The sequence below is a fragment of the Oryctolagus cuniculus genome, chromosome 8 (genome assembly GCF_964237555.1).
Source record: "Oryctolagus cuniculus chromosome 8, mOryCun1.1, whole genome shotgun sequence".
Classification (NCBI taxonomy): Eukaryota; Metazoa; Chordata; class Mammalia; order Lagomorpha; family Leporidae; genus Oryctolagus; species Oryctolagus cuniculus.
The window spans coordinates 78,246,279-78,260,309 of NC_091439.1; the positions used below are offsets into that span (position 1 = coordinate 78,246,279).

The window sequence follows — 14,031 nt, forward strand, 5'->3', positions numbered from 1 at the left end:
ATACTCTATATAAAACATTTTATGTTGCTACAGTAAAATCATAGAATGTGTTTTTAGTGTGTTTTTTTTATTTTATTTTTTTATTTTTTGACAGGCAGAGTGGACAGTGAGAGAGAGAGAGAGAGACAGAAAGGTCTTCCTTTTGCCATTGGGTTCACCCTCCAATGGCCACCGCGGCCGGCACGCTGCGGTGGCCAGCACATCACACTGATCCTAAGCCAGGAGCCAGGTGCTTCTCCTGGTCTCCCATGGGGTGCAGGGCCCAAGCACTTGGGCCATCCTCCACTGCACTCCCAGACCACAGCAGAGAGCTGGCCTGGAAGAGGGGCAACCGGGACAGAATCCGGCGCCCCGATCGCGACTAGAACCTGGTGTGCCGGCACCGCAGGTGGAGGATTAGCCTACTGAACCACAGCGCCAGCCTAGTGTGTTTTAGTTTAATAAAGGAAAAATAAGAGCAGCAATTTGAGATTTATGGAATTATTTGCAGTTTAGTCTCATAGAATATTAGGGCTAGGGGACCATGTGGGCCATGCTCTTCACTTGAGAAAACTGTGCTAAGAAACAGCAACCAACTTGCCCATTCATTGTAAGAAAAATCAAGGAGTAAACCAAGGAGCAATTTTCACAATGACACAACTGGGTTAACAACGGTCATTGGTCTGTCTTTATACATAAAATCAATAATCACTTTAAAATATAAAAGATGATATCTATATCGGAGCCCAGGGTTTGCTAAGATTGTCTTTTAATCTTTCCTGAGGAAATTTTACTGATCGCTGACACTTATCTTCTTGGTTCACAGGTCTAGGAAGTATGAAGACTGTGCTTTTTCTCCTATACTTCTTGGGAAGTGCAGCTGCCATCCCGGTAACTTACCTTTCTTCTCTTTTAACATCTTTAATAATCAATAAATCCTCTATTTAAAAGAAAATGTTCTTATACAATATATTCTCTTTTTTATTAGTTGTATTTTTTTATTGCCCAAGCAGTGAATAGATGACTAGAAAAATCAAGATAAGGTACTTAAAATTTTTTTTTCACAACTACCAGGTACTACAAGCTGGAACAAATATGCTGTTGGAAGTGCTGGCCATAAGTGTATTGGCCACAGAGTATACCAAAGGGACAGGAAAAAATAAATTCTCCTATGGGAGCCTACCACATTGATATGAGAAATCTAAGAATTTAAATTGGAGTGCATACCCACATTCTCCAGCATTTTCTTCAAAATCAAATACATGCTGGCTGAGAAATTCAGAGAATCTGTCATAAAAACAGGAGCCTACAGTTTAGGGGCAAGAAATGATATGGTGATCATAAACTGGATTGTAACTCAGCATGCTGCAAGCAGACAGGACAAAAACATTTTCTTCTTCATGGTCTGATATACTGGCCCCAGCAACTACATGGCAGTAAAGCTGTGATACACAAATCAGATGATCTGAGACCATGTCAGCCTCAAAACTACTTGCAAGTCAAGAACAAGGAAGGAAGGGAGGGAGGGAGGGAGGGAGGGAGGACGAATAGAATAGAAAAGAACTGTGGCTTGGATGATCATCAAGGATATTCCACAAATGATCCCTATCATCTTTAATTAAACCATAGGATTTGTGCCACTTCTTTTTTACCAAATGGGGGGAGTCCACCTCCTTAAATGGACAGAGCAATTTCTCTGCTGTCCCTTACATCCTTTCCACTCTAGGTCTGTCCTTTTGTTGGATAACTGTTGAGGGATGTGTCAGCAAAAGCAAGCTGCACAGCACCCAGAGCAAACAGTTCTTAAAAAACCGAGCTTATGGCCGGCGCCGCGGCTCACTAGGCTAATCCTCCGCCTTGCGGCGCCGGCACACGGGGTTCTAGTCCCAGTCGGGGCGCCGGATTCTGTCCCAGTTGCCCCTCTTCCAGGCCAGCTCTCTGCTGTGGCCAGGGAGTGCCAGTGGAGGATGGCCCAAGTGCTTGGGCCCTGTATCCACATGGGAGACCAGGAGGAAGCACCTGGCTCCTGGCGTGCTGCGCCGGCCGCAGCACGCCAGCCGTGGCGGCCATTGGGGGGTGAACCAACGGCAAAAGGAAGACCTTTATCTCTGTCTCTCTCTCTCACTGTCCACTCTGCCTGTCAAAAAATTAAAAATAAAAAATAAAAAAACCAAGATTATGACCACTGCTAAGAAGCATTCTTAAGTAGTATGGAATCACTCCAGCTGAAATTATACATTGTACTCTAAAATTACAAAAGTGGGACAAATTATCATCCAACACAGAAAGGAGCTCCCTTGGAACCACTGTTTTCTCTTGAAAATGTGTTTTACATTTCCAATGGTTACTGCTGTGTAACTAGGCATCAAAAGTGTCTTTGAACCAAATGTTTGAATGGCATGCCTGCATATAGACACATTCCAGATGCTTCCTTTCTAGGGAAATGTGTTACATGCAGACCCAGCCCAAAGGTAAAAACCTAAATATTTTCTCATAATGTTGACATATTAAAAGTCTTGTATCATTTTTCTTGCTAGCTGAATTCTCCAGAAATAGAATCTGTGTGGGCAGGAGATTCCAAACATATTTCCAGAGGGGTATGTTAAATAAATCTAGACGTGGGCATAATGATAAAACAGAATTTTAGTTACAAAATATTTCTGAAACAGATAAGCTGCCATGTCTTTTGTGCACTTCCTCCTGTTTGAGGTGGGCCAGAAGGAGCAGATGAGGAAGAGAGCAGCTACCCAATAGTAAGTCTAAATCTCCCTGTGGAGCCACTGTTGCAACACACCCAAGTGACCATCATTCTATCTCCTTTTCCTTTACAACTTCGGAAACTCTTCTGAATGTTATTATTCCTCATAACTGAAGAAAACATTAAGAAGCAAAAGTGAAAACCAACTCCCAAATCAATCCTGCATGTCATGGCTTTCTGTATATTATATAATCAGCACTCCAGGACTTGCTAGTGGAGTAAAAGTGAGCCAATCAAAACAGAATCCAAGCTTTATCCTTACTCCTGGATATGTCTGCCATTTGAGTGTCCACAGTTCCTGTATAATAAAGGTCCCTGGTGCACACCTGCCTCAGTTATTGGGTAGTTACAACTGTTCCCACTGTATGACATTACAACTAGTATTAATGTAGTATTTTTAACTTTGACAACTCCTTACAATTTACCAAAGAAACTTTGTAAGTTGATATTTCAGCTCACACTTTGGAGATGGCAGGTCAGAAATGAAAAGACTTGTTGAACTACCGATGGAAAGTAAATAGCAGAGTCAAGATGCAAAGGGAGGCCTCTTCCCTCCAAGTGCAGTTGTTTACTTGTACATCATGGATCACTGCCAAGTTTGTGGAACTCTCCAGTCTTGCTAGAAATAGACAGAGCCATCTAGCTCTGTCTCAAGTCCAGCCATTCAACTTCCAAGTCCAGTTGTTCTACTTCCCCATCATACATCACTGCTCAGCTCTTCATTGATGTCTCCAATCTTGCTAAAAATAGGCACAGCCCTCCCTCTGGTTGAAACAGTACATAACTGCCATTCGCTCCTGGGCTCAGTGCCCTGCCTGACACCATCTTTGAATTAATTCTAAACTAAATTGGTTTTTATTAGATTTCCTGGTAGACATCAGAGTATTAAGAAAGTAAATAAACATTGAATAAAAAGGTTTATAACCTTTCCTGTTAATGACCAGTGAATTTAAATGTAAAATTAAGAAAATATCCACTGTATCCTATGATTTACTTTATTTGACTTCAACTTTCTGCTGAAAACATTTTTCAAAATATTACATATGAATGCTTCTTAAAAGTTTGAAAAATACTTGGCCGGCTTGTGGCTCACTAGGCTAATCCTCCACCTGCGGTGCCAGAACTCTGGGTTCTAGTCCCAGTTGGGGTGCCGGATTCTATCCCGGTAGCTCCTCTTCCAGTCCAGCTCTCTGCTGTGGCCCAGGAAGGCAGTGGAGGATGGCCCAAGTGCTTAGGCCCCTGCACCCAACTGGGAGACCAGGAGGAAGCACCTGGCTCCTGGCTTTGGATTGACGTAGCATGCCAACTGTAGCGGCCATTTGGGTGGTGAACCAATGAAAGACCTGTCTCTCTGTCTCTCTCTCTCACTGTCTAACTCCTCCTTCCAAAGAAAAAAAAAAAGCTTGAAAAATACAGCAAATAATTCCAAAACTCAAAAATCACCTTTATGGGAATCATTTTTGATTGAATTCTTAACTGTTTTCTGTAGATATAACCTTTTCTTATATATAATTGGTATTATGCATTCATTTAACATTAGATTCTGGGTATTTCCCTGTATCATCAAGAATTCTAAAGAATATCTTTTAATCAATGTTATGAATGAAGTTTATTGATATTATTGTTATTATTAAGTACATTGTTGGTAAATAATGGTGATAAGAGTAACTAGGAATTTTAAAAATTAGCACCTAGATATGAATAATACAAACTAGTTTTTAATTTTTTCAGACAAGTGCAAGGTTTTTATCTGATCATTCCCAACCAACTGCTGAAATATTGGTAACACCTGAAAATACAGAAATCCCCTTTTTAGGGGTTGAAGATGAAGAAAATGAAAAGGAAACAGTGGTATCCATAGAAGACCAACCCAACTATAAGGTAAAAATAACATGAATATAATTTTCTAATTCTTCAAAGGTCTCAGTCTAAAGCATGGTCAATAAAAAGTGTTCATGTCTCTTTGCTTCTCGGCTTTTTGGCTAAGATCAAGTGTAAGAAGTAGTCATGTCTCAGTTTAATTTATTTAACCATGATGGTCACATCAACTGCCTGCAGTCTCGAAAAGAATTATGAGAGTCAGTTTTATTCCTTGAGCTAAGGTGCTATGTAACAGTTGTTGTTTTTGTTTTGTTTTGTTTTGTTTTGTTTTGTTTTTGACAGGGAAAGTTAGACAGTGAGAGAGAGACAGAGAGAAAGGTCTTCCTTCCGTTGGTTTACCCCCCAAATGGCCGCTACAGCAGGTGCGCTATGCCAATCCAAAGCCAGGAGCCAGGTGCTTCCTCCTGGTCTCCCATGCTGGTGCAGGGCTCAAGGACTTGGGCCATCCTCCACAGCAGAGAGCTGGACTGGAAGAGGAGCTACCGGGACAGAATCCGGCACCCCAACCGGGACTAGAACCCAGAGTTCAGGCACCGCAGGCGGAGGATTAGCCTAGTGAGCCCCGGCCATAACAGTTTTATTTTTAAAATGTCAAATTCAGGTTAAACCTGTGCCTACAGAACATAAAGAACATTGTAAATTTTTATATGATGATATGCAAAGTAAAAGAATAATGAATAGTACATGTTAGCTTAAGAATTATAAATATGACTATATTATCATTTGTTCCAATAATACTTTCTTCTTTGAAGGATGAAAAGTCTTCTACATTAAAAAGCCATGAACAGGCAGCAGAACAGGACAAGAGCTACAGCCAAGAGCTGGGACTGAAGAATCAAGAGGACAGCCCTAGTGACTTAGGTGTGAATTTGGAGTCTACCCCAACTGAAGGCACACTAGACTCAAAAGAAGACACGAGTGAACCGCAAAAGAAGATTCTCCCAGAGAACACTGATTTCCCTGTTTCTTCTGTTAGTCCCTCTGAGAATTCTAACCAACAAGAAACCATCACAAAGGGAGAGGAAAACCAAGAACTACCTATAAATGAGTCCGGTCATCAGCTGAACAGGAGCAGTACACACACCCCAGAACTAAGTGATCAAAAAAGCCAAGAAGATGATCCAAATATTCCCAATGGAGAAGAGGAAAAAGAACCAGGAGAAGTCGGTCGTCCAAATGATAACCAAGAAGAGGACACAGAACTTTCCATGGAGCATTCTACCAGCAAGCAGGAGGAAGACAATGCCCAATCTGATGATATTCTGGAAGAGTCCAGTCAACCAACTCAAGTAAGCAAGATGCAGAAGGATGTATTTGAGCAGGGAAACCAAGAACATGAAGATATCACCTCCAATGCAGAAAGGGAAGAGGAAAATGCATCAAACATCAATAAGCACATCCAAGATACTACATGGCTGAACCAAGAAGGAAAAACTGGTCTTGAAGCTATCAGAAATCAAAAAGGAATTGGCAGAAAGACTGTTGATGAGGCTTTGCACATGGAGCCTACGGATGATACTAACATCATGCCCAGAAATCATGGGGCTGATGAGGATGAGGATAGCAATCATCCCAAGCATGGTGCAAGAGATGACTACTTTATCCCAAGCCAGGCCTTTTTGGAGAGTGAAAGAGCTCAGTCCAATTCCTATCACATCAAACATGATGAAGAAAGAAAAAGATCACATGAGAATGAGAGTGTAGATACCAGTGAACCTGGAGACTATCAAGGGGTGAGATTACCGTGGAGCTTGTCCAACAAAAATTAGCATTATCAGCAAATAGCCACAACCTTTCTCTGTGCTCTCCTGGTCCTCTTATTTCTTTCAGTAAATTACTGAAATATTTAACTATTACTCATTTTTCTGTCCCCTATTTTCTCCTTGAAGCAGACCCTGGATTGGAATGTCATTTGTTTAAGAAGTGTAGGGACCAAACATAGAGGAAAGTGGAAAAGTGATACAGGGAAGAAATTCTCAGAATTGTTCTATCTGGGGCAGGGAGTAGGGTGGTGGCTAGGGCATTTATTTTAGCTGGCAATTGCTAGGGGAGGGTATTAATTCTCCAGCACTTCCAATGTGTCCTTTGAGCATGCCAAATAGAATTCCAGCTGGTACTCTAGTTCCTCAAAAGCAGGTGTCTTGGTGTATTCAAGTTGAATCAACAAGATGTGACAAAATGTCTGATACAACAAGAAATCCAGCAATGTTTGTCGAACTAGTTATTATGGTTAAGGAACTACTTTATTATGCAACCATACCATAATAAGAATCTGGAAACCAGTGGGAGTGGCATCAGCGAGGAAGACTAGTACAATTTAGTTGTAAAATAATTTAGAGCTTTCATGCAAAACCCACAAATAGGAATTGACACAACTTGGAGTGGAGAAGGCCATTAGTAACCTCGATTACTGAATGTTCTGCTGTCATTCTGAAGTAGGAGTTTTCTTACACTTAGAAAACCTGGTGAGAAAGCATTACCAACAACTTAATGGAGATTCCTGGTGTAACCTCATCTTAACTACAGAATGGCAAGATAATACTATATTTCTAGTGTTTTCCCAAATCCAGTAGGGAGATTCCAACTCTTGGTGAGTAATCCCCTGAGATAAAATACTGAATCCAGTTGGGCAGAAATGGTCTAACTCTTCAAGGGTTACTGTCTGCCTCTGCCTTTGCAGGGGTTTCCTTTTTTGAGATCTAAAATGATTTGGGCATGAAAACTCAGAAAACATGCAGAATGGGAACATAAATTAACTAATGACTCCTTCTTGATAGTTTAACTTCTGCTCTCATTATTTCAAAGGCTAAGAAGGCAGAAAGCTCATCAAATGAAGATGAAACTTCAAGCGAAGGCAACGTGAGAGTCCACAGTGTTGGTGAGTTTGTTTGTGACTATGTCAAGGAAGAGGAGGAATCTACCCCTGGGTCTCATCCTTCCTTCCTTTAAGAATATAACACAGGCTTTCTCCCCCTCCAAAAAGAGATACTCTTATACATAGTTGGTATTTTCTGGTATATACGTGATATACAGCTATAAGTAAGTGTGTTTACAAATTGGTAGACCTGTTGAGATGTTAGTGCAAAGGTAGGTCTCTTTCCCTAAATCCTTCTGCTTCTGAGAATTTGTCCTACCTTATTTATTCTCCAATCTTCAACTTACTAGTGAATTGTGATCCAGTACTTAAGGGCCTAATTCCTACCCCAGTTACAAATATTTTGAATTTCAACATTGCTTATTTACCTTCTGACCAACTCACATAACATCACAGGAGACACTTTAGACTATGACCATCTCAGACAGGCCAAGACGAGTTGTTGGTTCGTTTTACATTTCCAAACTACAACAAGAGGAAGCATAGACCGCAATATAAAATAATCTAATGTCAGAAAGTTCCACGTCCATCAAAGTGGTTTCTACTGTTTTCTGACTTTCAAATTTTCAAATCTCAGTGGTTTCAAATTTGGGGGCCAGCATTGTGGTGCAGCAGGTGGAGTTACTGCTTACAATGCTGGTATCCATACCCAAGCACTAATTCAAGTCCTAATTGCTCTGCTTCCAAGCCAGCTCCCTGCTAATGTGCCTATGAAAGCAGCAGAAGATGGCCCAAGCACCTGGGCCCCTGCTACCCATGTGGGGGACCTGGTTGGAGTTCCTGACCTCTGACTTTGGCCTGGTCCAATCCTGGTCATTGCAAACATTTGAGGGATGAGCAGTGGGTGGAAGAATGAACTCTCTCTCTCTCGTAAATAAATCTTTTTAAATTTTAAAAATTTTTCTCCCTCACTCATGAGAACAAAGCTAACTGAATGAGTAAATCTGTGCTTATAATCTCAATTTTGCTTTTTCCATGTTTCCTGTCCAAATTTTTCTGTTAGATTCATGTGTGAACTTCCAGTGTAAACGAGGGCATATCTGTAAGGCTGACCACCAGGGAAAACCCCACTGTGTTTGTCAAGATCCAATGACCTGTCCTCCAGCAAAACTCCTTGACCAAGTAAGTATTCTACAAAATGGTCTTTAAGATGTATGCAAAGGTCAGAGATTTGAATGAAAATAGTTTGCAACTTGAAGATGCACAGGTTATCAACTAACATTTGATGTGATAATGAACAGGAAAAATGTCAGCAAAATCAAAGAATTTAAACTGTATCATAAACATGGTAATAGCATTTGAACTGAAGAATTCATTTTACAACTCATTCTAGTCTTGGAACATCTGCAGTTTTCATCTACTGAGCTTATCTAGAGCTAAACTGTCATCACCATTGGTATAGTTCATTGATAGTTTTGGTGCCAAATGGAAAAATCGCGATATTGATGGTCTCACCTATCTGATCATGGCACAACACCATGATCAGATAGCCTAGGAGCTTTAAGGATCAGAGTGTTTTGCAAGAAGCACTTGTAACAGCTTTTCCTATTGCTGATCTTTCCTAGGTTTGTGGCACTGACAATCAGACTTACACTAGCTCCTGTTACCTGTTTGCCACGAAATGCAAACTGGAGGGAACCAAAAAGGGACACCAGCTGCAGCTGGATTACTTTGGAGCCTGCAAATGTAAGATCTCATCACTCCTGACAACCATAGTTTCTGAAAGCTTTAGTTGAATCCAAATGTACCCCAAACTATATAAAAGGGGACTTAAAAGTTTATGGAAAATGGAATTAAAAGATGCTTATCAGTGCAAAAAAATTAGAAATCCATGTATATTAAGGGTCTTTAAAATGTTGTGGAAGATGAGTATTATGAAAAACACTATGCGTGGACTTCAAAATAGTTTTGCACCAAATTAAACTTATCTTAATTCAATTTTTCCAGAAGTCTGTTAAAGTACCTTCATATACACAAACAGAAAATCTAAATCAAGGCTGCACACTAAAATCAACTGGGGAAACTTAAAAAATAAGAAGAGCAATTCCTGGTTCCTAACCTAGGCAATTCAGATTTAATTGGAGTGGGCTGGAACACTGCCATTGGGGTTTTCTATTTGTTTTTTAATAACCTAGGCAATTTTAATGTGCTTCCAGGGTTCACAACCTCTATGGCAACATTATCCACTTAATAGAGATGAATCATTGGTATTTTTGCTAAATTATTTCCCCTCTTCCCAATCTAAGTCAAGCCTTTATCAAGAAATTGCACGACAACTTATTCTTCCAGAAATTTTATTTTTAAGTTGTCTTCGTTCCCCAGGATACTTCCAATTGTGTTTGGCTCTCCTTACCACTAAGTAATTCTCCGTACTAGCAGTGCTTGCGAGTATCTCCAGTTCCTGTCTCCTCCTGGACATGAGAGGATTAAATGTGCCAGCCCCTTTGATGTTCACTGTGGTCATCTGACTTGCTTTATCCAGTGAAATGTGAGCAGAAATCATCCATGTGCGTTCTAGGCAAAAGCACTTGAGAGCTAGTGTATAGTTTTCCATGCCCACTTTTCTTGTCACCACAAACCCTGAAGCTCTATGTGAATGTGGTAGCGTTCAAAGGTGTTGGTTCTCCATCAGCCTGAACCCCAGAGGAGACTGCAATGAGCCGTGGAGCAAGATGGAGAAATCAACTTTCATTTCATTAAGCCACTGAGTTTTAGCATTATTTGTCACCATAGTGATAGACTTACCTCTACCTTTTCCTCTCGTGCCCTAAAATAAATAGCTCTTGTACCCACCACCTCTAAATTCCAACTTTGGCTCTACAGCACTGGTTCTTGGCTCTAGATGCATATCAATTGAAAACACCCTGATGGGAGTGAGTAGTTAGCCTAGGATACTCACATTTCACATTGGAAGGCCTGAGTTCTTTTCCTGGCTCCAGCTCCCAATTCCAGTTTCCTGACAAAGCAGGTTGTGGAAAGCAGTAGGTGATGGGTCAAGTAATTGGATCCCTACCACCCACCTGGGAGTCCTGGATTAAGGTCTTGGCTCCTAACTTCAGCTCAGCGGTTGAAGGCACTTGAGGAGTAAGCCTCGCTCTCTCTCTTTCTCTCTCTCTCTCTATCCCTTTCTCTCTCCCACCCCCTCCCCCGTGTGTGTGTGTGTGTGTGTGTGTGTGCACATGTGTGTGTGTCTCTCTGTGTACTTGACCTTCAAATAAAATTTTTAAAAACAAGAACAACAAAAATCCCAATGCCCAAATCCATTCTAAACCAATCAAATATGTTTCTTTGGATGAAAGCTAGCACTGTTATGTTTTTAATACACCCCACACAGGGCCAGTATTATGGAGCAGCAAGATAAGTAGATGCTTTCAATGCACGCGTCCCATATCAGAGTGCAGATTGGGGTCTTGGCTGCTCCATTTCCAACACAGCTTCTTCTTGATGCAGCTGAGAAGACAGAATAAGATGGCCCATGTGCCCTGCTACCCGTCAGAGAGATCCAGTTGGAGTTCCTGGCTCCTGACTTAAGGACCACTGTTAGTAATGGGGCAGTCAGGAATGTGTTAAACTTCCTGTTATGAGCAAGCCCCAAAGATCACAACATACTTTCTGTTGGTAACAGCTATTCCTGCTTGCACGGACTTTGAAGTGACTCAGTTTCCTCTACGGATGCGAGACTGGCTCAAGAATATCCTCATGCAGCTGTATGAACCTAACCCTGAACACCCTGGATATCTCAACGAGAAGCAGAGAAACAAAGTAAGTTACCCATGAGTCCGATACCAAGTGTCTATCTACACAGCCACAGGGAAAACACTGTGCTGGGGTGGGAGGGCTCCTACTCCTCCACTGTGCCTCCTTGCACCTCGTGGGTTAACAGAATAACTGTGGCCACCATTCTGACAAGGTTTGGGACACTGTCAAACCACCTCATTTCTATGAAAAAAGCAGTAGCCTGAATTTAAATAGAAAAAAAAATAAAGGATGGGTATGCCAATGGGTGAAAGAACAGAATTTTAACTAACTAAACAACAATTTTGCCAGTTGGTTTAGCCCTTTCCCTTTTTTTAAGATTTATTTATTTTGGCCGGCGCCATGGCTCAATAGGCTAATCCTCCGCCTTGCGGCACCGGCACACCGGGTTCTAGTCCCAGTCAGGGTACCGGATTCTGTCCCGGTTGCCCCTCTTCCAGGCCAGCTCTCTGCTGTGGCCAGGGAGTGCAGTGGAGGATGGCCCAGGTGCTTGGGCCCTGCACCCGCATGGGAGACCAAGAGAAGCACCTGGCTCCTGGCTTCGGATCAGCGCAATGCGCCGGCTGCAGCATGCCGGCCGTGGTGGCCATTGGAGGGTGAACCAACGGCAAAAAAAAAGGAAGACCTTTCTCTCTGTCTCTCTCTCTCTCACGGTCCACTCTGCCTATCAAAAATAAAAAAAAAAAAAAAGATTTATTTATTTGAAAGTCAGAGTTACACAGAGAAGGAAGGAGAGGCAGAGAGAGAGGTCTTCCATCTGCTGGCTCACTTCCCAATTGGCCGCAACGGCCGGAGCTGAGCTGAGCTGAGGCCAGGAGCCAGGAGCTACTTCCAGGTCTCCCACATGGGTGCAGGGGCCCATCTTCTACTGTTTTCCCAGGCCATAGCAAAGAGCTGGATCAGAAGTGGAGCAGCTGGGACTCAAACCGGTGCCCATATGGGATGCCGGCACTGCAGGTGGTGGCATTACCTGCTAGGCCACAGCGCCGGCCCCAAGCCCCTTTCATTAAAACCATCTCATAGCTTTAAGGAATGCTGTGTGAGCATTACTTAGTTTAAAAAAATCAAAAAAGACTTCAATTTCCTCTGAAAACCACAGATTCCTTACAATAGCTGTTATTTTATGTAGGCATAAGAAAGTATGAAGTATGGATTAGAAGACACTTAATTTGGTCACATCTGATGCCCTGGGCTTATTTTCCTCTGTCATTTTACTGCTATGTTTCAAGTGAAGCTTAGAAAGGGATAATTCCATTATGCTTGTCTGATGCTGTGATAATCTGTCTTCCTAATTTTAGGTCAAGAAAATCTACCTGGATGAAAAGAGACTCTTGGCTGGGGACCATCCCATTGACCTTCTTTTAAGGGACTTCAAGAAAAACTACCACATGTATGTGTATCCTGTGCACTGGCAGTTTAGTGAACTTGACCAGCATCCTATGGACAGGTAAAAATTGCTCACTCTGCCATCAAGAGGCCATCTCTGCAACCTGATGCCTATATAACTATGCAAAAGGGAAATCTAAACAGAGCTGGGAAATTTCTCAGTCCAATTTTAGAACGCTGAAGTGCCAAACAAATGTGGATAGAAACCTAAACCCAAAAAATGCTTTAAAAATAACAGACTATGAGTACAGCATAGCTCTCATGCGTTTACACATGAGAGCCCCGACTCCCACAGAGACTCCCTTAACACTTTCTCATTCTTGATCCTAAATTCCTGAAATAATATGATTGGTCCAACTTGGCCTCATCTGGAACAACAGGTATAGCTCTTGAGTATGAACCAGATTGTACAACTGCAATTTCTGGATGCATCCCTATAAATTTAGGGAAGAGGGAAGATAAGATCGTTTCCAGTAAAGAATGAAACTTTATGAGCCAACAACCTAAAAACTGTCAGCTTTATCCACATTAGTGTACTATTCATTTGCAACCCTGTGGAATAAAACAAAATGTTCTTGGTGATCCTAAGAGTTAATGCTTCACATACAACATTACTCGGTTAATAGGCTGCTGTTCATTTCATTGCAGAGTCTTGACACATTCTGAGCTTGCTCCTCTGAGAGCATCTCTGGTGCCCATGGAACACTGCATAACCCGCTTCTTTGAGGAGTGTGACCCCAACAAGGATAAGCACATCACCCTGAAGGAGTGGGGCCACTGCTTTGGAATTAAAGAAGGTAAATGCACCACTAGCCAAAGGAGAGCGACATCCTCTTCCTCAGATAAGCCCTCAACCCTGCAGTCCTCATGGAGGGGTCCCTCAGTGTATTCAAACTGAAACCAGAGACAGAAAGGTGGTAGCATCCCAAATGGGATTCCCTTGGTACCCATGCTGTTATTACGAGGTCCTTTCCCATTGCCTTTATGACACTGCGTTTTCAGAGGCTGGCAAGGATGAATACGCATTGAGATCTCAGCAGATGGCTAAGTCTGAGACACCAACGTGAATCCAGAGAGCTGTACTAAGTCTCAGCTGGCTTTATATCCTTCCTGTTTTATACCTGTCCTTAACTGGGTATTGGGTAAAAATTTTCAAAATCATATGTGAAGAGTACTTCTGACAATGAGAGATGTCAGAAGACATCTTAAAATTCATTACTGACAGCTAAAGACTGGATCTTACGCCAACCCTTGTGCCCAGATACTTTAATCCACAGCTGACTGCAGCTTCAGTGATGGGCGTGCAGACATGGGCAGGGGACAAGGATCAGAGGGTTCTTTGTTTATCCATGCAATGGAGAAATTACAATGTAGATTTTATTAAATATATAAATTA

General features: G+C 41.9%; 1 protein-coding gene across 1 annotated transcript in view; it reads left to right on the forward strand.

Moving 5' to 3' along the window:
• Positions 1–14,031, forward strand: part of SPARCL1 (SPARC like 1) — a 44,374-nt gene that overhangs the window by 24,178 nt on the left and 6,165 nt on the right. The window contains exons 2-10 of the mRNA XM_002717029.5: positions 806–870; positions 4,469–4,618; positions 5,371–6,351; positions 7,424–7,496; positions 8,497–8,615; positions 9,059–9,179; positions 11,119–11,255; positions 12,548–12,696; positions 13,284–13,432. Of these exons, the coding sequence (XP_002717075.2) occupies positions 817–870; positions 4,469–4,618; positions 5,371–6,351; positions 7,424–7,496; positions 8,497–8,615; positions 9,059–9,179; positions 11,119–11,255; positions 12,548–12,696; positions 13,284–13,432 (1,933 nt within the window). The 5' untranslated portion in view covers positions 806–816. The remainder of the gene's footprint in view (positions 1–805; positions 871–4,468; positions 4,619–5,370; positions 6,352–7,423; positions 7,497–8,496; positions 8,616–9,058; positions 9,180–11,118; positions 11,256–12,547; positions 12,697–13,283; positions 13,433–14,031) is intronic.